This window comes from Podarcis erhardii, assembly GCF_964252035.2.
Source record: "Podarcis erhardii genome assembly, chromosome: 9".
In the NCBI taxonomy this organism is placed as follows: Eukaryota; Metazoa; Chordata; class Lepidosauria; order Squamata; family Lacertidae; genus Podarcis; species Podarcis erhardii.
Genome location: NC_138512.1, coordinates 59,416,629 through 59,441,754, shown reverse-complemented (window position 1 = coordinate 59,441,754; position 25,126 = coordinate 59,416,629). Strand labels below are relative to the sequence as shown.

The window sequence follows — 25,126 nt, the reverse complement described above, 5'->3', positions numbered from 1 at the left end:
AAGAGGGGAGAATACTGTATTAAAGAATTCAGACCTAAATTCTGTGGGCCTGTGAGAACCAGCTTTTAGTCTCAAAAACTAAATTATTAATATTGACATATTAATCTCTTCCCATATATTTTCTACACACCTTTGCAAGTAAATAATTTATGGTCTTCCGTTGGAGAGATAATGCAGTTTCTATGAAAACGGGGACACAAACATTGCCACTTCTCCTTTCCAACCACCACCACCACCACCACCACCAATACATCATTGGAGAAGGGTGTCTAGCATACATTCAAATCCTCTGCTTTGGTTGTGACTTGGTTAATATTTAGTGCTACTGATTCATGGCTTTTAGGTAAAGATGTTCAGTCAGAACCTGTTGGGCAGCTAAGACAGCCATTAGCTAACCTTTCCCAGTTGACCATGCCTGCAGAATGAACTTGCCACCTTCCTTTAGGCAACATCAAATTTGAGTTTGTGGCAGTTAACTTTGGTGGCTTTGAGTTTTGGGCAGTTAACTTTGGTGGCTTAATTTAATTTATTATAGTTCACAAGGATTGTCTGTCCAGTTTCGACTGAAAGGCTTTTGAATTAGTTGTTTCCTGCTTTCGTCTATCATTTTAGAGTAATTGGGCTTTTCATTCTGTTTGCCGTTTTGTTTTATGATATTTTCTAGTTTTAAAAGATTTTATTAAGCTTCCTCAAACACCATTAGGCAAAAGCGCTGCATACAAATCCTTTAAATGAATAAATATTAAGCAAATCTTAAATGATGAAATCATGAATGCTAAATGTCATGGAAACTAATGAACATTTAAAGTCACATTATATATATAAAAAACCCACCATATCAACAGTTCTCTAGTCATCCTAGAAGGTTTCTCCAAAGAGCTATAATTTCATTTTAGATTCTATTATATATTCTCCTGCCCTTTGAAAGGGTAGGTCAGTAGAGAAACCGCCACCACACATCTTCTTAATGATTTGCAGAAACATCATTATGAAATAAATGAGATTGTTCAATTAATTTGAAATGTTAATTTATAAATATGCATATTAAAAACTCAGTAAATTACAAATCGTTCAAGTCAATTAACAACCTTTTTATCCTCCACTCTGTAAAGGAAATGTCATTGTACATTGTTCTGTAGGTCATGTTTTCCCAAATGTGGCCACTGTGGATTTTAATGCAGCTCTGAAGGCAAAAGGTGCATGTGGTGGTGGAGTAGACAACATGAAAAAAAGAGGTTGGTACCCAGGTGAGGGAAGACCGACTGCTGGTAACCCTGCCCCTACTCTGGACCCAAGGGCCAACTATATGTGTAGCTGCCCTATTTAAGTGCACCTCTTTCCTGTTAGTGTAATTTGTTTTAAACTGTTCTTAATATTGAATTTTAAATGGTTGTAACCCACCATGACCCATCACTGAAATGGTGATGATGATATGGTCCTAAGTTTCTACCTCCAATTTCTAGGTGTGACCTACTGCCCTGTCACATTCTCTAAACTCCCAATGCCTGTCAATTCCTTCTTGCCATCAGATGGTCATCAGACTAACCCTCCAGCAAAACAGGGCCCATGTGCTACCCTGTTTGGATCATGATCACACTGCTGAAAGACCGCAGCGATTTGGAACAAACACAGGACAGTAGAACTCTATGTTGCAGTCCTGTATCCAGAGCAACAAGGTAAAGTGTCTGGGCAAGGCATGCTTGTATGGGCAAGGATCGTACACCAAGGTTATGAGGACTAAGTTGTCCATCATATTGCAGCTATTCATGAGCATGATTCCCTTTAAACTGAATGCAGGTTTAAAGATGGCTTTTGTTTACTTGTCTTAGTCCTGAATAGACGTTTACCATCTCCAAAAAGAATATTAGAAAAAGAAGTAATTTTGACTCATACTTACATTCTTGTTTAAATGTGAAATACTCTGTTAAATGTCTACATTCATGATTCCCACGCAGTAAAAACAGTGTTTTTGGATAAAGAATTTTCAAGGCCCACAAATACAGCACACACTGTGAAGAAGAAGAAAGGAATGATACTGATTAAGAATAAAGAGTGCATTCTGTTTTACAAAAGACAACATATATGACATGTTTTTTTAAATATTAAAACATTTTCTAATTACAATGCCCGCTCATTCAGAAGCTTACCAAAACTATCAAACATTTTTAATAGCTGTGTGTTGTGTACATTCTACAGCAAGCTGGACTTCCGGGTTAGCGTGATCGGCTAATGGCGGATTCCCTCCGAGCTCCGGAGGGAATCGGCTCTGCTGGATACGGGTCTAGCCGCGACGGCGACGTGGAGACCCTCAGAAACCGCAGGCGCGGAAGCCTGCGGACTTGGTGACTCGGTGGGCACCTTAAGTGCCCCTCCGACCCACGAAGAGCCTTTTTAAAGGCTGCGGAGAGGGTACGGAGAGTGGCGTGGTGCTGTGAGTAGACCGCTACTCCAGTGGAGCGAAGCCGCGAGCCATGGCCGGAGAGCGCTGACTTTTTTCCCTGAAATTCGGACTGAAACAACCCGTGAGTAGAATGGAATTTGGACTTTAAAAATCTTTACCCTTGAATTCGGTACGACCGGGGGATGTGCTAAAGGGAAGTCCGCACCCCCCCTACCTACAAAAGATTTAAAGCAAGGATCGGAGAACTAAGGTGGAGAGATTATTTTTTTTCGGTGTGAGTTAAAAGATAATAATTCCAGGAATTTGACAGAAGAAGTTTTGTGCTGGAGAGTAAGAGCGGAATTTTAGAAGCTTTTGTGTACCCCCCCCCCCCGGATCCGGGAGCGTCCTGTGTGTGAGCTGGAGGAAAAGGAACAAGGAGTTTGACAGCTGTCAAAGGAGCTGTCAAACGGGCAGTTAAAGTTAAAAATCTTACTACTTAACATCTGTCTGGACTAAATGTGTTACATTTGAATCAAAGTGGTTGGGAACAAAGTAGTTATAAACAACAAAGTAACGGTCTGTTGGAAAAGGACTACTAAGTAATCAGAATCCCCCTAGGGGGAACTCTGAGACATTACAATGGCTGCAGACGGAAAATTACAGGCAGAGATAGAAAGAATGTTTTTTCTCGTGGGAATACTGCAAGAGCAGAGCATGGCTATGAACAAAGAACTTATGACCTTGACCTCTAAAACAAGCAACTCTGCTGAATGCATAAAGGATCTGACTGGAAAAAAATCTGCAGCTGAATCAGAAGAGACATCCTTGGAACTGGAGGAGAGGGAAGAAGGAGTGGAGTACCAACCAGAAGCCTATATTGCTAGAACATAAAGAAGAAGATCTTTGGATTACAAATCTGCGAAAGACGCGAAAGATGAAGGAGGAAGCCCCTGGAACACTTTGAATACTGGAATTTAAAAGAAATAAGAAATATGACTGGGACTTCCTCCTTGAGTTTGGGAGATCAGTTGACCTTTCGCAGCAGCTGTTACTAAGCATTTTGGATGGAAGAAAATTTGATGTGACTGTGCCAGAGCTCCTTCGAGACCTGAGGACCAACAAAGAGGGCTACCAACAAAACCGGCAGAGAGAGACTGACAGAGATTTGAAGGCCTCAGATGTGAGGAATCCAGGCTAAGAACTGTTTTTGTGGACATTTATTTGGGAAGGGACAGAAACCGGGGTAGGGAGGGAGGGGAGAACAGAATTTCAAAATTTTTATGACTTTTGTGTTTGGTTATTATGACCTATATTTAATATAAAAAGGGGGAAATTCGTGGAAGGGAATTTGGGTTGACCTTAGAAAAGGACTTAACATTTATAAGAAAATTGGAGAAGTAAAATTTGGCCAAGTAATAAGAACTAATTTTAAAAATAACAACAATATGTAAAGGATGGGAGATAAGAACTTGTTGAGCTAACTATTGGAATTGGGATGTATGAAGGGGGGGTGGGGGGAAGTCAGGAAGTGGGGTTAAGAAAGTAAGGATATGAAATTATACATGTTTTGTCTTTGTCTTTTTTTTGTGAGTGTGTGTTTATAAAATGTGAAAACCCAATAAAAAATTACATTCTACAGCAAGCTTGGCTTAACTAGTCATCATGATGTTTTAATATTTCTTAATATTAAATAATGTAGACATTTATTTTCACATAATTTGTTCCCGCCCCTTTCCCAAGCTCTCTAAAACCCAGGAAAACCATATCAGGAAAAAAATAACCCAACTGGGTAGACAGCACAACACTAATTAGCTAGGAAAGCATATCGTACAATTATCAGCACTGCCTAATAGCTGTTTAAACAGAGCATTTGATTAGCATTTTATGAAAGGAAATTCATCTGCAAAGCTATGTGGAGAAATAAAACAATTTTGCATGATATAAAATCTGTAAGTGATCTACTAAACTCTACTAAAATCTCAGGATTGTGTCCAATGCTGCACTACAACAGGACTTCCATCTCCTCTCCGCTCTGCATGCAACCCCAGAATCTGCTCTAGAAGGTCTCCTCCAGGGGCTTGGATGGACACAGAAGAGGAAATTCTGTTGTTTCAGCATGGAAGCAAAGAACCCAACAACATGATTCAATTTTCTAGATGTACGGCAGGCAAAACACAGTTGAAGAGTTGCTTGGCTGCTTTCATTTTTCATTTGATCTGTTTCCATAATTTACTTCTATATCCATGATGCAGCAGCCTTTTGAGGTGAAGCAATGACCTTAACTGTGGTTTTCCAAGGATTTGTGATTTCAGACAACAGCAAACTTTGCAATAGTGCTGTGCCAAACCTTTGGTGTCTTCCCCATTTGAAGAAGAGATGCCTCACCAGGAGTCATTGCAATGAGCTGTACTGCTCTGAGTGAGTGAAAGACTTTCTCTAAATGCTTTTGGGATTGAACAAAACCACCTCAGCATGCACACTATAAGCAGGAAATGAAGAAATATAATTTTTCTGTTGAGAAATTTCACGTACCAGCTGCTCTTTTCAAAGCAATCTTTGCTTCATTCCAGCAGCCCTTTGAATGGTGTGCGAAAGTTTGGCACGACACTAGTTAGCACAAACTGTTGCTCCTTCAAAACTATGGTTTGTAAACTAGTGTAAGTTCAGACAATGCTTTGGACACTTTTTATGCAAAGGTGGGATATAAATGTAACAAATACAGAAACAACACAAACCATCATTTATTTTTTAAATGTTTCTGTCATCTCAGAATCTGACAAATTATCCCTTTTAACTGCTGACCAAGTTGAGCCTTTAAAAAGAATTTGTGATGTTTTTGGAAGGCTCTCTTTTGTTTTATCTCACTGATGTTGGAGAGAATAAAAAAAATGTTTTCATGCTTGTTAAAGACTACTTTATCTCCTTAAGTAGTGCATGTGTGCCGGGGGGGGGGGGGGAGAGGCGGTGAAGAGAAGGGAGGGTGGTAGATCATACCACATATAAACCTCACAAAATTAAATGAGACTTGAGCAGAGAAAAGAGAGGCAAACGTGAACTCGAGAACAGAGAAAGAAAAATGTAACTTTTGAAGTTGCTCTCTTTTAAGCAGCCCTATAGCTAGTCTTATTGCCAAGTCATCTCTTCTTTAGATACTTGGAAAAAATGAGGACAAAAGCTTCCCAGAGGCTTTATTTCATGCATGAGATGCTGATTAACAAAAGCTAGCACATTAACCTACAGCACTCCTTCCAGTACTTTTTTTAAAATTCAGAAGAGGGAATGGACATTTCTATAGGTAATAGAAACATCCAGAAACACAGCATATAACAAACAATTTAGAGAAAAAACAAAAATGCTAGCAGGGGAGAAGACCGTAATCGTGTGGGAAAACCTTCTAACTTTTGAAATGGGGAGGAGGCTTAATTTCAGGACGGCTTCTTAGGAGGCACAGTCATGGCAATCTGTGCAAGGTAGGGCTGGCGATATCCGGTTTTCAACGTTGTGATATATCACCAGAAAACCATTGTAATACAGTGATATATCATGATGTCTGAAATAAGAAGGGGTGGCTGGGCTGTGGAGGGAGGGAGTGGGCAGGAGGTGAGGCCAGAAAGAAGGGAGGAAGGAGGCAGCCTGCTTGCTTGGGATGAAAGACGCAGCCTACTTGGGCGCAGGCAGGTAGACGGGCAAGCACCTTCTCGGGCTCCCTCTACTGAGGCCATCACTCTTTTTTAAAGCACCACACTTCAGGACAAATTTGATTTACTCCCTGCATCTACCTGGCAACTCCTAAAACACAGTATGGTACAGAATTCTTAAGGAAATCAGCCCTGAGTGCTCACTGGAAGGATAGATCCTGAAGCTAAGGCTCCAATACTTTGGCCACCTCATGTGAAGAGAAGACTCCCTGGAAAAGACCCTGATGTTAGGAACGATTGAGGGCACAAGGAGAAGGGGACGACAGAGGAAGAGATGGTTGGACAGTGTTCTCGAAGCTACCAGCATGAGTTTGACCAAACTGCGGGAGGCAGTGGAAGACAGGAGTGCCTGGCATGCTCTGGTCCATGGGGTCACGAAGAGTCGGACACGACTAAACCACTAAACAACAACAACAATGGTACAGAAGCAAGATTTGGCCCAGATGCATTGAGTGCAGCAGACACACCATATCTCCTGCAAAAGTCATGTGGCTTCTTCTTGAGAAAACTCATCAGGTGTAACAGACTAAGCTGTGTTCTAAACCCAGTAAGACATACATGGGACTAAGAATGAGGAGCACACACAATGGGGGGGGGGAAAGCCTTACATAGTACTAAACTAGCCATTCACAACATTAAACTGAGTTTAATTCAACAGAAAATGCTTTTTTAGACTGGATACCAACATGCTTGAAGCCCAGGGGTATCACATGACTCTTGTAGATGCAAGCAGCCACAAGCAAACCTCTATCTCATGTACTATGAAACTGCCCAGTAATCCACCCTTTCTGGAAGTAAGTACAGGCTCTTCTGTTTTACTTAAATACACAGCAAAGAATTCTAGCTCACAGCTCTAGGTTGTGTACACACAATACATTTAAAGCACATTCAAAGCACATTTTCTCCCCTCAAAGTATTATGGGCATTGTAGTTTGTAAAGGGATGGTGGGGATTGCAACACTTTGAGGGGTAAACTACAATGCCCAGAATTCTTTGAGGGAGAGATTATTCTTCAAATGTGCTTTAATGGTGTAGAGTGTGCACAGTGCCAGAGCTGTATCACTTCTGTAGGAGCACAAGTAAATTTCCCCAAGTGGACAGCCGTAACTTAAGAATACAAGCGAAACAACACGTAGAGCTTAAAGATGCCCTTAGTACGTAACAATGTGTTCGTTGCACCATATAAACTGTCTCTCTGAACTGAAAAGCAGTGATTCCCCCCCCCTCTCATTTCTTCTGGTTTGTGTAAGCCTGTCACTACATAGTGAGTCACAGACTTCCTACCACTGAATTTTTCTACTGTCACTCCTCTTCTTATAAGGCTTCACTTTCCAATAAACGAACTGGCTGACATGTGAGACATCCCAGTTGGTCGTTGTTGTTTAAACATAGAAATCCAATGGCTGTTTGCAGGCTCAGATAACTTTCTCACTTGCTCAGACGGGTGCGGCACACAATAAGTGATATTACTTTGCAAAAGAGAGAGACATATTTGGCACTGATGCTGCTCCCAACCTCGTCCCCCTCTGTAATATCTAGCTCATTTTACCCATACTTTAATGTTATCACTATATATACAATTCCTTGCCCCAACTTTTTATCACTGACCACCACTGGTGGGCCTGGAGAAACCCAGTGCGTAGTATAGTCAGGACTAGATGTTCTGGAACTGAGTGGGGGAACCTGACATTTTCGGCAGCAGCCCCTGCTCTTTGCAACATGCACTTCTGCCCTTGTCTTTTGTTCAAGAGATATCTTCGTTATTTCTTGTGCCCATTCACCGTGGCTTCTCATTAATGTGTTGAATCATTTCCTTCATATTCTTCAGTGGGTGTTTTCATTTCTTTTGTGGTTATAGTCTACAACAGTGAAAGGACTTCCATCTGGCTAGCTTTCTTTTCCTTTTTGTCACTGACTAATTGAGTGACCTCAGGCAAGAATCCCATTTTTCCAAGTATCTCAGCATATTTATCCATGTGACAGATTACATATCATAATATTGATTTACCACTCAAAGATACTATGAGGCTTAATTAAACTGTTTTGTGTTGATTCAATTGAAGGCTTCTGGAAAATGCACAATATCTTTTATGATGAAGGCTCCACATGGTAATGGTCATTAAATTGTGACCACAACAACTGTAGCATTGTTAAATGCAATTATTTAGAATTTGACATAGCCACCTATTGCCAAGATTTACACTTCTCTTCTATGTCAGAGCAAGTCAACAACTGATGGCAATGAATCCTAATCCAGCTCTCCAATTCCCAGAATTCAACCTTCCTTCCATTCTTCTCTTCATACTGTCTGAAACTGTTTCTTAAGCAATGGAAGGAAATAGTAAATATGAAGAAATGAAGGGTTCCCTTTGTTGCTATCGCAGTCAGTGTTAATTAAGCAGGTGTGTGTGTAGAGATTGACTATGTGCCCTCGCTCCCAATAAGCACTGGCCTGGGCTATCTAGAATAAGTACACACGGCTACTGACACACAGTAACTTTGAATTAGTTCAAATAGTGGCCCTATTCTGAAACTGAGTCCAATATGTGGACATCAGGGAGGTTCCAGTGAAGTACAGGCACAACTAGTTTTTGAGAGACGGAGTAATGTTCCAATAGATGTTGTCAATTTATTTCTTTAGCAAATGGGATCACGTAAGTTACAGGAAGTTGCCAAGCCAGACACTGGCCCCTGTAGACCACTATTATCTACATTAATTGGCAACAACTCTCCCCAAGGATTCAGACAGGGGTGTCTCTCTGCCCTACCTGGAGATGATGATGATAATAATTTTATTAATTTTACTCCATCCATCTGGCTGGGTTTCCCCAGCCACTTTGGGTGACTTACAGCACATTAAATATTGCAAAACATCAGACATTACAAATTTCCTGATAAATTTCCTTTCACATGTCTTCTAAAAGTCAGATAGTTGTTTATTTCCTAGACATCTGATGGGAAAGTATTCCACAGGGCGGGTGCCACTACCAAGAAGGCCCTCTGCCTGGTTCCTTGTAACCTCACTTCCCGTAGTGAGGGAACTGCCATAAGACCCATGGAGCTGGACCTCAGTGTCCGGGCTGAACAATGGGGGTGGAGACGCTCCTTCAGATATACTGGGCGAGGTCCTTTAGGGCTTTAAAGGTCAGCACCAACACTTTGAATTGTGCTTGGAAACATACTGGGAGCCAATGTAGGTCTTTTAGTACTGCTGTTATATGGTCTCGACAGCCACTCCCAGTCACCAGTCTAGCTTCCGCATTCTGGATTAGTTGTAGTTTCTGAGTCACCATCAAAGGTAGCCCCACATTGAGCACATTGTAGTAGTCCAAACAGGAGATAACCAGAACATGCACCAATCTGGTGAGACAGTCTGCGGGCATATTGGGTCTCAGCCTGCATACCAGATGGAGCTGGTAGAGAGCTGCCCTGGACACAGAATTGACCTGCGCCTCCAGAATGACTTCCCGTCTGCACACTTGGTCCTTCAGGGGCACAGTTACCCTATTCAGGACCAGGGAATCTCCCACACCCGCTCGCCCCCTGTCCCCCTAAAACAGTACTTCTGTCTTGTCAGGATTCAACCTCAATCTGTTAGCCGCCATCCATCCTCCAACCACCTCTAGACACTCCAGATGTTGTAGACTGAACCCAGGATCTTTTTCATGCAAAGTACTTGCTTCATCACTGAACTGTAGCCCTTACTAAAATTTAAGGAGCAGAACATTTCAATTGGCCTGGGATAGCTCAGTAGGTAAAGCATGAAACTCTTAATCTCAGTGTCATGAGTTTGAGCCCCATTTTGGGCAAAAGATTGCTGCATTGCATGGGTTTGGACTGGATAACCTTGTGGTCCCTTCCAACTCTTGCTGTTAAATGGTCACATATTTAAAGGACACACAAAGTAGCTGTCTGCTTCTGCCTGATTTTTTTATCTCTATACTAATCTGTTATCAGAGAATCACATGAAGAGCGTGAAAGTTTCTTTTTACCATCTGCTGAATATTTCCCAATTACACTACTGTTTTGTTTTGTCATCTGCATGCTCATTCATCATCTCTAGGATTCATTACCAAAGCATATACTACCAATTTCTTAACGTGACAATATGATAATATTCATACTTGCCATGTTTTCCTTCCAAATGGCTCACCCACCTTGTCTTTGTCCATTAACCTTTGAGAAACTGAGGGTACCTTTGTTTGAGAAACTGAGGGTAACTTTTTTGCAATTAGGCATGCAATTAGGCATGCAATCATTTGGGTGTCTTTCAGTGACGGGAAATTTCTGCATGGGCCTGATTACCTCAAATATTTACCCAGAATTCCCGAGATTGACAAAGTCCCCACCTGTCATGGTGTATTTGAGAGGAAGCATGACCAATACTTCTTGGGACCCTGGTAGAAGTGTAATGTGACCAGTCTCTTAATCCTGGCTGAGAAATCTGGTATATGGCATGGAGTTGAAATTGAATTGATTAAAGGCTAACCTTAGTTAGAATGAACCATGAATATTGCTGGTGTAGCTCAGGGATGCAAAACCTATGGGATGCCTGACATTGCAGGACTATAACTTCTGACCACTGGCCATTCTGGCTGGGGCTGATGGGAGCTGTAATCATTTCAACAACTTCTGGAAGGCCACATACACTGATTCTCACTTGTTAGAGCCCTCTCCTTTATCAGTTCGTGACGGCAAGGATGACCTTGGCTGTTTCAGTGGAGTAGGGATGACATGTCTCGGTCTTCTCTTACGTTTTGATGCACAGACTAGTCTGGGAACAGTGCCAGAGTGTGTTCTTGGATTTGGTGACCTCTTGCTCCAAGATAAGAGTAGGAATAGGAATACCCTTTTATGGTCAGAAGTACAGGAAGGAATACCCTTTTATGGTTAAGAATACTGGAGCAGGAACATATGTGATGTCAACCTGCGTGTATAGTTGGATTCCTGGGGAAGGAGGGAGAGGGTGCCTGGAGGATATATATACTGCATGAAATTTCTCATTTCTTTGGACTTGCTGTGGACACACCACACAGGTGCCTTTCTGCTGTTCCAGAGAGCAGAAATAAAGAACTCTTTCTCTGAACCAACTCTCGGTGTCATTTGACTTCTTTCCTCCTGTCCGGGCGCAACACAGACCCAATCGGTGAACTCCAATAAGGCTACACCATTACCCCAGTATGAAGTATAGAATCATAGAATTGTAGAGTATGAAGGGACCATGAGAGTCATCTGTTTCAACCCCCTGCAATGCAGGAATCTGTTGCCCAACATGGAGCTCGAACCCACAACCCTGAGGTTAAGAGTCTCATGCTCTAACGACTGGGCTATCTCAATCCCAATAAGCATTGCACCAGTCACTCACTGTCAAGCATATCAGATTGGTTAAGGAATGTGCAGTAGTACATGTAGTACTCCACTTTCCAATTATAAGAACAATTAGGAAAATTTGTATTTTTACCTTTTTTCCAAAAATCCCAGGACATTATCTGACTCATAATAGCCAGTGTTTCAACTCAGAGCGTGCCAGAGCACAAATGGAACAGAATGTTGGGCTGTGGGATTTCTGTTTCCCTTTAATACACTTGAAGACTGATGGAAAGGGTTTTTCAGTGGCAAGTCATGTGTGTGTGTGTTTGCACAATACAGCATGTATTTACTAGCCAGTACACAGACAAATTGTTAGTAGCTGTTCTTACACCGTATAGCTCACTATATGAAATTCAAGAGACTTCTCTGAACTGTTTTCTGCCTGGAAGTCAGCCTGGAAATTTCTGGACATCAGCCTCTTTCGCAAGGCTTCCAGTAGAGGATCTATGGTGGGAAACTGCATGAAAACACTCTCACTACCAGCTGGCATTTCAAGCCTTGAGGTTTTGGATGACTAAGGAATAAGGTCAGGCTGTGCAAATTTGAGGACTTCAAAACTACTTCAAGTTTGGCTCCCATCTTTGTATCTTTCTCCCCTACCAAACATTGCTTTAAAATCCTTTGCCATTTCTTCAAAGACTCAGACAGCCCGACATTCTTTGTAATTGTGGGATGAACAGGTACAAAGGGAAATGAAAGAGCTTTGTGTGTGCGCATGCACCAACGAAAGCAAGATACAAGATATTCTCCAAATATTTTAGAAGTTGTAATCCGATGGGGATGATAATAGTCTGATCTGAACTTAAAGCCCTACTTCTCTCAAAAAGGCAAATGCAGCTAATGGGGGCAGGGGGAGAGACAAACACTTGATCCTCAAAACTCCCTAGAAGCACAAGATATAAAACATTTATATACTGGGCTTTGTCCTTTTGGATTTTAGTGTGGAGTGTAGCATACAATCAGTACAATAAAATACAGCAACGATATAAGCATCTGACAAGACCCTTAAAACCACCATGACATTTCCACAGGTTAATGTGACTGAGTAAATTAGAAGTCACTGAATTGGTCAAGCTCTGATGGACTGTTAGTGCTGCCTGAAACCTGTTATGAGTACAGCCTTCTGGTGATTTTAATGTTGTGTTCTTTATTATGCGACTTGACTGCATTTTGCATGCGGCCATGGCATTTCCTGTGTAGCTATTGTATGTGCCCTGGGATGATTCTAATGAATAAACCCAATGAATAAATAACAGTTTATTTAATTATTCCACCTGGTGCCAAAAAGATGGAAGTTTTGGTGTCAGGAAGATTTATTTGGGAAGAGCATTCAACAACCAGGGCGCCATTGTCGAAAATGTCCTCTCCCTTGAAGCTGAATGGCATACCCTGAAAGGAGACGGCATAGAGCGAAAGACCATGGAAGAGGATCTAAGGGCACAGGTCAGTTTGCAAGGGCAATACTATATATATATAAAACCCATACAATTGAACTGGGAGCTTACCAGAGGAAAAACCACTGTGGACAGAGCATTATTTTTCTGTTGGCTAAGCAAAGGTTCTCCACTTCTGAAAAATGTAGACCCCTCAGCTACACAACTACCTATCTACCAAGAACCCATATATCCCCAACAGCAGCAAGAATGCTACTAGCCCAGAGATGGAAGGAAGGAGAAATACCAACAAAAGAAACATGGCAGATGAAACTGATGGAGTATGTGGAGATGGCGAAACTGACCAGGAAGATCAAGTATTTTCTAAAGACTGGAGTAAATTTGTAATTTATTTAAAAGACCACTGTAAACAGTTAAAATCTTTGGCAGGGGTGTAATGATACTTATAATGTGGAATTATTTATGGTAATTATGTTTATATAATAGATGGATAATGGTAAAAGATGCAGCAAATTTAAATTTAAATATGGAGGGAGGAAGGGAAGGTCTGAAGGTGCAAAAGAACCTTGTATTTTAATGTTTGAAATGGTTATGTTTTATATGTATAAAATTATCAAAAACTCAATAAAAAATTATAGAAAAAAAATAATAACTCGTATATCCCCCTTGCCTGGGATTGTCAGGAACCAGGTATGCTATAATACATGGCTAATTAGTACAAATCAGAAGTCCTTGTTTGAGTTCTTGCCACAAACTCACCATGCGATCTTGTGAAGGGGGCACCACATCCTAGCCTCATGGCATACAATATTAGAAAAATAATGCTCTCCTTATTTGAAGGATGTTTGAAGGATGACAGCAACACTGATAAGGCATATATGAAGACCGCCCAAAAGCACTGTGTTAAATATTATGGGTCACAAGTTGTGCAGGCCAGCAGTAGCACAAATAGGAAGTGCTTCCTTCATTTCATCATCTTTCTAATCTGTATGCTTTAATCAAGTGTGTCATTATCTAGCTTCCTTCCCACAACCTGCCCACAAGAGGGAGTAAAAAAGAAAACAGAAAAAGTCCTAATAACAAAACTGCAAGATTTGCAAGCCAAACCAGAATAAACAAAACCTAACATCTTCACTTAATGCATGGGAAAGGAGGGCATTTAAAAGTGTGTGTGTGTGTATTTCTTCAAGATTTTATTATGCTGTGCAGCATTTATTTATTTCTGCCATGTGTATTTAATAGAAGTTTGAAGTGCTTTATTTTCCTTTCCAATGCATTATTAAATTTCTTCCACCCACCTTGCATAATTTCCAGGCCTTGCTCTTAACAATAGGGACATTTCCTTCATGCACTCTCAACCTGAAGGAAATTACTTGCAGCCTACATACAAGAATTCCACCCACCATGGAAAAAAAAGAGCTGGAAGGAACGTTCAGTTCAAGCCCTCAAAGAAAATTTGGATAGAGTCTACGTAACATAGCCTCAAACGGCAGAAAGCTAAAACAATGTAAAATTCAACAAGGCTAAGAAGAACCAGTGTGGACCATATAAGCCTTGTTTTCTCCCATTCTGTATGCAAGAATGACTTCAATGCGTGAGGAGACCCAACTGGATTCAAAGGGGATCACAATTTGAACAGGAGCTAGCAAGTTGAAAGGAAAGAAATCAAATTGCATTTCAGATTTGACTTACAGTGTAGCTTAGTACAAAAGGTGGCAGGAAGGTATGGAGTGGAAAGTTGGGACTTGCCATGTTCTTCTGGTCAGAAGGGAGTAAGGTTAACTCCTCTTCAGGAAGAAGGCAGGGCCAATCAGGAAAAAAAGACCATTTACCTGTAAAGGAGGCACCTTCCAGTTTCACAGCTTGACTTCAGCACAAACATTGCTTATAGATAAAAGGCTATGGCCAGATTAACTACTATTTTGTTGATGACAAATGTAAAGAATATGGGGAGCTAGGAAGTGGGAATCCAACAGTGTGTCCAACTAAGTCACTTGGAACAGCTAAGAAACACAACCTTGCTGCGCCAGTTCAAATTTTATGCTTTTATGGTGTTTTAATTTTTTTTAATTGTACTTTTTGGTGTGGTATTTTTCTTAGTGAATTTTTTTCTTGTAAATAAATGATTGTTGAAAGCCAGGGCCATAAATGGCCCTGAGAGCAACAAGGTGTTATGGCATGCCACCAGCAGTCACAGGGACACTGGTGTGTGTGTGTGTGTTTTCAATTTAAACGAAGAAAAGTAGGAAAAGGCCCCTTCTCAGAAATATTAAGTCACAGGAGAAAAAAAATGTTTGTTTGTGTGTGTGTTTATTATTAAGAAACCCTGAACATGTAAGTGGAAATGAGACAGAGCAAACTGATGGAGCACTCATTGGAAAGGGGAACAGAATGGGACTAGACTGGTGAACCCATCCATAGCAACTGCTGAGAAGGTTCTGTCCTTGGTACCTGTTAACCATATTGTTATAATGGTGGACCTGATGGCATAGCATGATATCCAGATAGGTTCATTAGGGTATATGTGGTCCTTCAAATAGCATGGCCCCAAACCAAAAAGACCTGTAAAAGTTAAGACGAGTACTTTGAATTTAGCTCAGGAGCAAACAGGTATGTATTATAAGTTGGGTGATACATGCACAGATCGCTTATCCCCACCAGATGTCTGGCATCTGCAATCTGTATCTGCTGAAGATTCTTGACTGTTTTCAGAGGCAGCCCCCACACAGAGTCTGGAAGCAACCAGTGTGTGTATGGTTGTAGCCAAATCTGCTTTCTTTGGGTGGCTTCCTGCTTTACGGACATTCTCCACAAACTAACGAAAATCATACCCTGGATACCCTGGTACGGCATTTGCTGTCTTGCTGTCTTATCGTAAAGCTTGTTACCTACTATATATATACCATCAAACTCTAAACAATGCTACTGAATAGCTAACTATTCTCCATAGTGTTAGCTCCTCCCCAATTTGTATTCTTTGCATTTACCTCTGCTGAATTTCATTCCATTCAGTTCTCCATTTTGTCAAGACAATTTCAAATCCTAATACTATCCTCAAGGGTATTTGCAGTATATCCTCCTTTTATGTCAACTGCAAATTCCCTAAAGTGCACAAGCTCTTTTTCTTTGGTAAAGTCGTTATCAAAAGCATTAAACAGGACTGGATACAGGTGCAGATTGTACAAGGAATATACAAGCTCTGGGTACCACGGTGGCTAAGCCTGAAATTGGACAGCATTAGTTTCAGATGGAATTATTCATATAAAGGTCTTTAACAAGTCTAAAACATAACTTATTAGACACTAATTCCTCCCCTATTCCATAACTAAATTTATTATCTTGGCTAATGTAGACATTGCCTTTATTTTGATGGTCAAAATTTTCCACCTTCAGTACAGATAAGAAGCCAGACATATAATTAAGCCAAAGCAATAGCAACAATTTATGCTACAGACAACATTAAAGATCACACATTTTTAATTTCATAATAATAATAATTGTAATTCTCCCCTGCTGCTGCAAAGTGACAGTTTATAATAATTTAATTTGACTTAGTGCATTCAAAGACAATGCATTGGGGTCTATTCAACGCTATTCTGAGGGAGGATAACTTAGTTGGAAACAGCCCATTGTTTCTTGCCAAGTTGAAAGGACATCTTTTAAGAAAAGCATCTGCTAATCTCTTCCTAAAGGATGTCAAGCCATAAGATCTACCATTTCTCTTCTTAGCGGATCTCATCATTAAAGTAGATTATACTTGCTTCAGAAGATTAATTCTGCTATTGAACCTTCCCAAGGGGAATTTCACAAGCCCCTCAAGGAGCCAGCTGGGGTTGTGGGGAGACATTCAAACTCTTTCCTAAACTGTCAGCTTTTGTAAAATCTCTGGCTCTTTTATTTCAAGATTCCACATATAAAGATGTGCTCTTCAATTTTACGTATTTGAATATGCAGAAAATACACTAACAATCCAGTTGCTCAATAAGAAATAAGCCTGTCCTAAACTAAGGAGTCTGCTTGGCACATAATTTTAATTTTAAAAACAAACTAATATTTTATCAGGACTATTTCATATGTTCAGATAACTATATTTCTACTACAGTGGGACCTCAGGTTAAGTACTTTGTTCCGGAGGTCCGTACTTAACCTGAAACTGTTCTTAACCTGAAGCACCACTTTAGCTAATGGGGCCTCCTCCTGCTGCTGCGCCACCTGAGCCCGATTTCTGTTCTCATCCTGAGGCAAAGTTCTTAACCTGAAGCACTATTTCTGGGTTAGCGGAGTTTTTAACCTGAAGCGTATGTAACCTGAAGCGTATGTAACCTGAGGTACCACTGTATACCCATATTGGCCATGATCCCTTGGCTAAGCATATCCTATGTCTCCACAACAAAGTTTTGACAAGGGGCTTGAATATGAGGCTTTTTAACCTGGTTTAAGGGGTTTGCCCAAACACATTCCCTCCTATTACTGTTCCAATTACTATGTACTACAATGATCTATCCTTGTTTAAGAGAATTTCCTCAAGATCACCCAGCACAGATTTAAATCCTTAGCTTGCTTTAGCTATTTTTAAGCAAAACATACTCAAGCAAAAGAGGGTGCATAGAAAAAGCATGAGGCTGGTGAAAAGGAGTTCACCGACCAATTTGACAAAATCTCTTTTGATTGGACTCTAGAACTAGGCTGGCACAGTCAGTACAATCAGTAACCACTAGTTTGTGATGTCAGGCAAATTCAGCACTGGCCTGCAAACAATGGATGTGATAGAACTACCCTGACTGATTTTAGTTAAGCCCTAGTGACTGAATCTTGCAATGTTATCTATCTATCTATCTATCTATCTATCTATCTATCTATCTATCTATCATATATCTATATCTATCTTGCTTTGCACATTTTTATCCTTTTCCTCCAAAGGGCTCAAGGCGGTGCTCAAAGTTCTCCTCCTGAAAGTTCATGCAGCGAACTTCATGGCTGAGTGGTGATTGGTACCCCAGTCTCTCCAGACTTAATCCAATACTCCGACCACTCAACAGGAAAAGGGTTTAATCCAATTTCCCCAGAAAGATGTTGGGCTTATCACCCTGTGTGCAGAATATGGTTATCTGTCTTTAAACTTCAACTTTCAGTTGAAGGAGCACATTTCTCCATATGCCACAACCCATAGTTTATGACTGGGGGATGAGACCCTTCTCTCAGCACTCCTGCTGTGGGTGGCAATGAGGATGAGAACACAAGAGAAATCTTTCTCTACTGCAGCACCCCATCTTTGAAACTCCCCCCTGGGGAGTCACCTTCTCTGGACATTAAATTCTTAGACGGAATTTAAAGACAATTTTTATTTGTTCATTTCTTCAGAAGAAGACTGGAAAATTCAGGAACTACAGGTCTTAAAAACCTGCCATTTTCATTGTTGTTTTGGATAAGGTCTTTTCAGACTTTATGTTGTTAGCTGCCCTGGGGATCCTTCATTTAGGAAAGGAAGAATATAAACTTAATAAATTAAACATAAAGCTTCAACAAATGCCCTGAAATCATGGTAGCATTTGCACTTTTCCTCTTCTACTTCTGTGCTACATCCACTTACTGCTCTTGGATTCTTATATTAGCCATTGGATGTGGATCGTGAGCAAAATGATTCTTTGGATAACTATAGTCTAAAAAAGGTTTCATTCTTTGCTAATCAGAGACTAATACACCTAGATTTACACCACCCGAGAACTGCAGCTGATAATGAGGCTAAAATAGTACTCCAAATTATGGGATCACCAAAACTTAATACTTGCAGGCTTTAGTTATGAGCAAAAAAGCAGGAGAGCATTTATGCTTGGTTATCTTAATGTTCTGTCATTTTGCTAAGTGGCCCATTTAGTAAAGCTCACTTAATGAACAGCTTTGTACCTGTGGAATCAAGAGAAACATATCTGTGGACTATATTCTTTCATATTAGTGAGAGGCTAACACTTCCTTTCTTAAGAACTCTAACAACAAGGCACACTGAAATACTGTTATCTTGTGGTTTATGGGATGACTCTTATTGCACTACTAAAGAGGTAGATTTTTAAAAGGTCTTCAGTACAAATTATAAAGCAGATGATAAAATAAATTTTCTGTTGGCTCCCCTGTTAATCTTATGTTTTCTTTGTAAATTCATTATCCAAAGTCTATCAACTTTTACTGTTCTGTGACCATGATAAAATATGTCTCTCCCACTAACCACTACACTATGAAGATTTACAATACTTGCATCTGCTGAACTTAGCTGTGGCCAACAAATAATTCCTCACCCAAGAAGGCTAACATCATGTATTAGTTTTCCCCACTCCTCTCACAGTGCTGGGGACCCTAAGAACTAATTTAGGTGCTTACCAAAAGACGTGGACTAGAATTTTATAACAGGGAAGCCCACAAGTTACTTTTAGAAGTCCTCTTTAATTTCAAAAGTAACCACCTAGTTGCATGAAGGGCAGTGGCGTAGCGTGGGGGGTGCAGGGGGGGCCGGCCGCACCGGGCGCAACATCTGGGGTTAGGGCAAATCCACGGGTTAGGGGGCGCAAATTACTTGCCTTGCCCCGGGTGCTGACAACCCACGCTACGCCACTGATGAAGGGGTAGCTGTTAGAAAAATCCATGTCCAAAGGTGATCAAAATGGTTGCACACTTCCTCTAATTCCAGCCAAAATGCAAAGGTTGTTTTACAGTGCCATGATTAGACATTAACACATTGAAATACAGTTTCAGGTTTTGAGAAAACAAGATGAACTAGCTCAAAATTTGGTAAAAGTAATGTTTTCATTATTCAAAATTTTGACAAATGAAATTTAGATAAGTAACTATGGCCAGAAAACATGCACACACTTTGCCTGCAATAATTCAATGGTACATTTCATGTGAAACATTTCTTTACACAATGTTTGCTACAGCAATATAGCGGTAAGACATGCGACCATGTGTTCACTAGAAAAGAACATTTAAAGGGGGGAGGGGGTGAAGCAAATAAATCTGGACACAAATTAATTTCATAGCCAAAGTGAGAAATAAAACTTACTTCAATACTGAAGTACCCTCTGTCAACATAGTCCCCTAGAAAAAGGTATCGTGTGTTGGCAGGAGAGCCTCCCACTTCAAAGAGCTTCATCAAGTCAAAGAATTGTCCATGGATGTCCCCGCAAACTGGAAGATAGAGAGACACAAGTGGAAAGACCAATTTATACAGAACATTATGAACACAGCTATACTTCTAAATCCTTACCTAGGGCTTATTGTAATGTTTTAGGGCCTAAACAACTTGCATCAGACCTGTCTAATGTGGTATTGCCTACAATGGGTGCACTGGCATGATCCACCAAACTAGGCTTCCTATGGTTGAGTCTGCAGATGTTGGACCCCCCCCAATAACCTTAGCGTTGTATGGTCAAGGAATCCGGGGATCTGGATCGTGTCCAAAGCCCGGAGAGGGGCTAGGGCCATGACAGGACCCCCCGAGAACCCCAGGGGGTGAACACCAGTCAATATACATTGATGGAGTTCCCCCTGCTGTTTGTTTACCCTTCCCGGCTTCCTGCAAGGTGGGTCAGGAGCCAGATATAGTTTTGATACCAATGCCTACATCAATACCAGTCACATTTGTGTATTTTGATAAAGTTGTGGCCAAAATTTGCCCATTAACATTTAAACTAAATTCTGTCTCCACTTTCCATGGGGGATGGGTTTTGGGGCTCGAAGCACAAGTTCTAGTGTTCTGAAGGAAGGAGGAAAAACTTTTATCTGTCTACTTTCTTCATGTTATGCATAATACTATACATAATTCTTCTTCATAATTCTTCTGGTATCTGAAGAAGTGTGCATGCACACGAAAGCTCATACCTAGAACTAACTTAGTTGGTCTTTAAGGTGCTACTGGAAGGAATTTTTTTATTTTGTTATAATTCTTCTTGTTATGCATGATTTTATATCACGCCACCTCTTTCTCAAACTAAAATGTCCCAATATTGCAAAACCTTTCCTTATAGGGGAGTTGCTCCACTTCCTTCATCATTTTGGGTTGCCCGTTTCTGAACCTTTTCCAACTCTACAATGTCCTTCTTGAGTGAGATGACCAGAACTGTACATAGCATTCAAAAAGCGACTGCACTATAGACTTGTATAGCATTATCATGAGATCAACAGTTTTATTTTCAATTCCTTTCCTAATGATCCCCAGCACCAAATGATTTTCTCTCAGCTGATGCACACTGGGATTAAATCTTCATTGAGCTATCGTCAACCCTAAGGTCTCGCTCCTGGTCAGTCACTCACTGACAGTTCAGACCCCCTGAGTGTATATGTGAAATTAATAACCCCCCCTACATGCATCACTTTACTCTTGTTTACACTGAATTGCATTTGCCATTTTACTGCCTTTTCACTCAGTTTGGAGAGGTCCTTCTGGAGCTCTTTGTAATCCCTTCTAACAATCCTGAACGGTTTTGCATCATTAGCAAACTTGGCCACTTCACTGCTTCACACTTCTTTATTTACGGAGATCATACACTACTGAGTGATAAATGTCTCAAAATTAAGACTTAGAAGAAAAAAAAGCCACTTATTTACAGGGAAAGAAAATTATGGTGTAGTACAAGTGCTTTTAACGAGGTTGCACTAAAATTTACCATGCCATACAATACAAACATTACTCATATTTCATTGTCTTTTTTCCCCACAGCATTGCAAATGCTACCCTGACTCACTATCTAAAGGAAAACTGCAAATTAACCATCTTTCCCCTCCTCTAATCATTAGGACAGCCCTTGCCTGACAGCTACAAGAAATCAATGCGGCAACTACGGCAATGGGGATGTTCTTGGAGCCCTTACTCACATTGGTTGATATATGAAACCAATGTTGGAGGACTGGAAGAAATTTAAGGATTATCTACAAAAATATTGTAAATTGTATGAATGCTAAGAAAGATCTAAGATTTGTAATAACATGGCTCCAATAAATTAGTAATTAGGAGTATAAATTTGAATGTAATTGAAAGAAAAGACAAATTTCGGATAAACAACACTTTATAATTAAATCTGAACAAGAGAGTTGTAAATTTCAAAATCTGAGATTTTAACAGTGGAAAATTTTATTATATAAACTAAATAGAGTTAATAATTTGCTGTCAAAATTTATGATTTTAGAAAGCAGGAACAAGAGGTGCGAGGAAGTCCAAGGAAGTGTATGAAATGTGGATATTGGAAAATGTTATGTTATTATGTGTTCTTTACTGTTAAACAAAAACCTAATAAACATTATTTAAAAAAAAAGATATATGAAACCAATGTTACTACTGTTAAAGCAAATTATTCCTTGTTTTTCCTCCTATTCTTCTACATCTAGTAAGTGGCTTGAGGATTTCAAAACACAAAACGCATGTGTGTCAACTTTATTCTAATTCTATTGCTCTGAGCTCATTGATGGCCATTTTCATGTTATTTGTCTGCCATAGATTTCCAATAGTTATATCCCACCTTTGAAAGAATATGTAATAAACACAGCTAAATGAGGGGAAGGGGGAAAGTTACTGCAACTTCAGAAACAGCAATCCAAAAAGAAAAACAGCAGTAGTCATATGTAAATTTAAAATCAAGAGTTCTTAAAATGCCGGTTGAAATAACACAGTTTTTGCTATATGAGAGGGTAGGTGTAACCACTGTGTGATAAAAGGATAGAACACTTGAGACTTTTTCATTTAGATAAAGGTGAGTCAAGGAGGATGACAGAGGTGCGTAAAATTTTGCAGTGTGGAGGGAGTTGACCGGTAGTTTTTCTCCATGTTTCATACATAGTACTGGGTCATCTGATGAAACTGAATTGTGGGAAATTCAGGACAGAAAAAAAGAGGACTTCTTCCTACAGCACATAGTTAAACTATGAAATTCTCTTCCAACAGATATCATAGTGGTCACCAACTTGGATGGTTTTGGAAGGGGATTAGAGAAATTTCTGGAGGAAAAAGCTATCAACTGCCTCTAGTGGATACTACTGAACACCACCTTCTAGCGACCAATGAAAGATACCTTGCTTGTGGACTTCCCCAGAGGCATCTGGTTGGCCACAAGAAGAAGAATCCCATACTAGATAGGTCTTTCAACAGAAGCCAGCAGGGCCCTTTAGATTTTTATAAGGGGCTCAGGATTGTTCTCAGGTAAGCCCGCATAAGGAAGAAAACGTCAATGAATGAAAATGCATCCATAGTTTACTATATAAAAAGCAATGGCAGATGTATACAGAGATCAGGCAGTCAAGGCAAGCAGGAGAAGGTAGTGGTGCTGGCCTTCAAACTTTAAATATGCAGAACATAGTAAACATCATGAGATGAAGTGGGCCTGAAACATAGGCTATTCATTTTGCAAAGCAACACATTTCAGAGGACAATAGGAAACAGGGAAATTTGTTGTATAACCAATATAACCTTCTTATATTCAGAAGCCAGAAACACTGTTTTCAACAAGGGTTACTCCCAGGTAAGCATAGATAGGATTTATGCCTAAATCAAGAATAAGCTTCTATCATTTCCTCATTCATAAAACAACTATTTGTTCAAATAATCAAATCCAACATTAAATAAATGACATCAAATGCAGAATTAGCTTATAGTGAAAAATAGAACTCCAAATAAAAAACCCCTACATACTTTATCCCATCTCCAGTAAAGAGAACCAATAACTAACCCTTGCATTCCAATAAAAAATAATTATTAGACAACTTAATTAAAACGAGTATTTAAAATCTAATGAAATGTCTTAAGATTCTATTTTTTTTATCAAAAGCAATTTCTGTAGCTCCTATTAAGAACACTGCGATTTCTCTGCTCTGCACAATTTAGTTTAATAAAGCCATTAGATCCATTTTACCAGCTTACCTCTCAGTTAATGCAATCAAAATGTATACACAGTACAACTTTATTATGACAGAAAATACATTTTGAGAGAAAGAGGAGGAAAAAATCGGCACAGTAGGAAAGTATCTGAATGCAGTTATCCTTTCATGATCTGATTTCTTCAATGGCTGCAAATGGATGCAATATTATTTATTGGGTTTCGAGATGAAAGCTTGCTTTGCCGCCCACAGATACTTATTAAATATTTTATCTTGAAAGCTGCAAAAACAGAGCCCAAGGGCTTTTAGAGGAGAGCTCTCCCGTTTAACTTACGGGGAACACTCTTCTTGTTATTATGCTACAAGCTGCTATTGGCCCTGCTACTCTGGGGTGAGGCCAGGCCAAATAGGCTCCTTTGCCTTCATGAAAACACACATGCTCATACAGTCTTCAGTCACATGGCATCATAGTGCAACATCCGTATGAGGGGGGGGGGACCCACACCAAGTGGTTGAATTTAAGCTTTTAACAGCTGCTCCTTGTGGTTGTTTCTGGATAAGAACTAGTATATCCCACAGTGAAATTCTTAAAAGAACCCCCCTCTTAACTGAAATGCATTGCAGCTGCACTATGTCTCTCCCATCAATTTACAGACCACCTTGCTTCCTGGTGCCATTTAAACAACGCAACTTTTTTTTGCACACACCCTTTTCTCCCCATATCTCCAAAACTTTCTGCCATAATGAGTTGTCATGTGCATCAGCAATGCTGTAGTATATAGCAGTGAAAATATATTTATATTTGTTTCATGCTGTATAGCAGAAATTGCTTCAACATTTCAAGTTGTTTTTAATGGGGTAACTTGACAGATTGCACAAGCTGCAACCCACCCCATCCAGATGCAATAATAATAATAATAATAGGTTCTTCATCAAGCATATATTTGATGGTTGGCTGAAATAAATGACTGGGGTGGTGCATTTGGCTCTGGTGCCACATTCTGTGTTAACAGTTACCACTTCCTCCTCCTGCTTCCTGTCTTATCAAAGCAGCTTCAAGCATGCCAGAGTTTGTTTTGTACATGTGCACACAAGAGGCCGGTTCACATATGGAAGAGTGCAGTCTATATTTTTGGCTGAATTCCACTGGCTAATTTAAAATCTGCAGTGTGAGCTACAAATAAAAAGAGGACCAAACATCCCCAGATAAAATCTCAATGGGATACTTCTACAAAGAATGGGAAACATGAATGGGAAATGAAACAAGGAGGTTTAGAAACAGTTGCTGAGTTCATGGCATCCTTTCTTCAGGAGACACTGAATTTCAGAGCAGCTTCCTGTTATTGCTCTTAAAGCCAATTACAAAGATAACTACGAGGTATTTAAAACCTCGTAGTTTACTCTCAATTTTGTCTATGGGCAAGAGG

The 25,126-nt window shown here is 40.1% G+C and overlaps 1 protein-coding gene across 4 annotated transcripts in view; it reads right to left on the bottom strand.

Annotated features, from left to right (window-relative positions):
• PPP3CA (protein phosphatase 3 catalytic subunit alpha) overlaps window positions 1-25,126 on the bottom strand; it is a 192,898-nt gene that overhangs the window by 51,018 nt on the left and 116,754 nt on the right. For all 4 annotated transcript variants that reach the window (XM_081876969.1, XM_081876971.1, XM_081876970.1 and 1 more), the window contains exons 3-4: window positions 19,897-20,021; window positions 1,898-2,009 (exon numbers count right to left, since the gene is read on the bottom strand). In XM_081876969.1, the coding sequence (XP_081733095.1) occupies window positions 1,898-2,009; window positions 19,897-20,021 (237 nt within the window). The remainder of the gene's footprint in view (window positions 1-1,897; window positions 2,010-19,896; window positions 20,022-25,126) is intronic.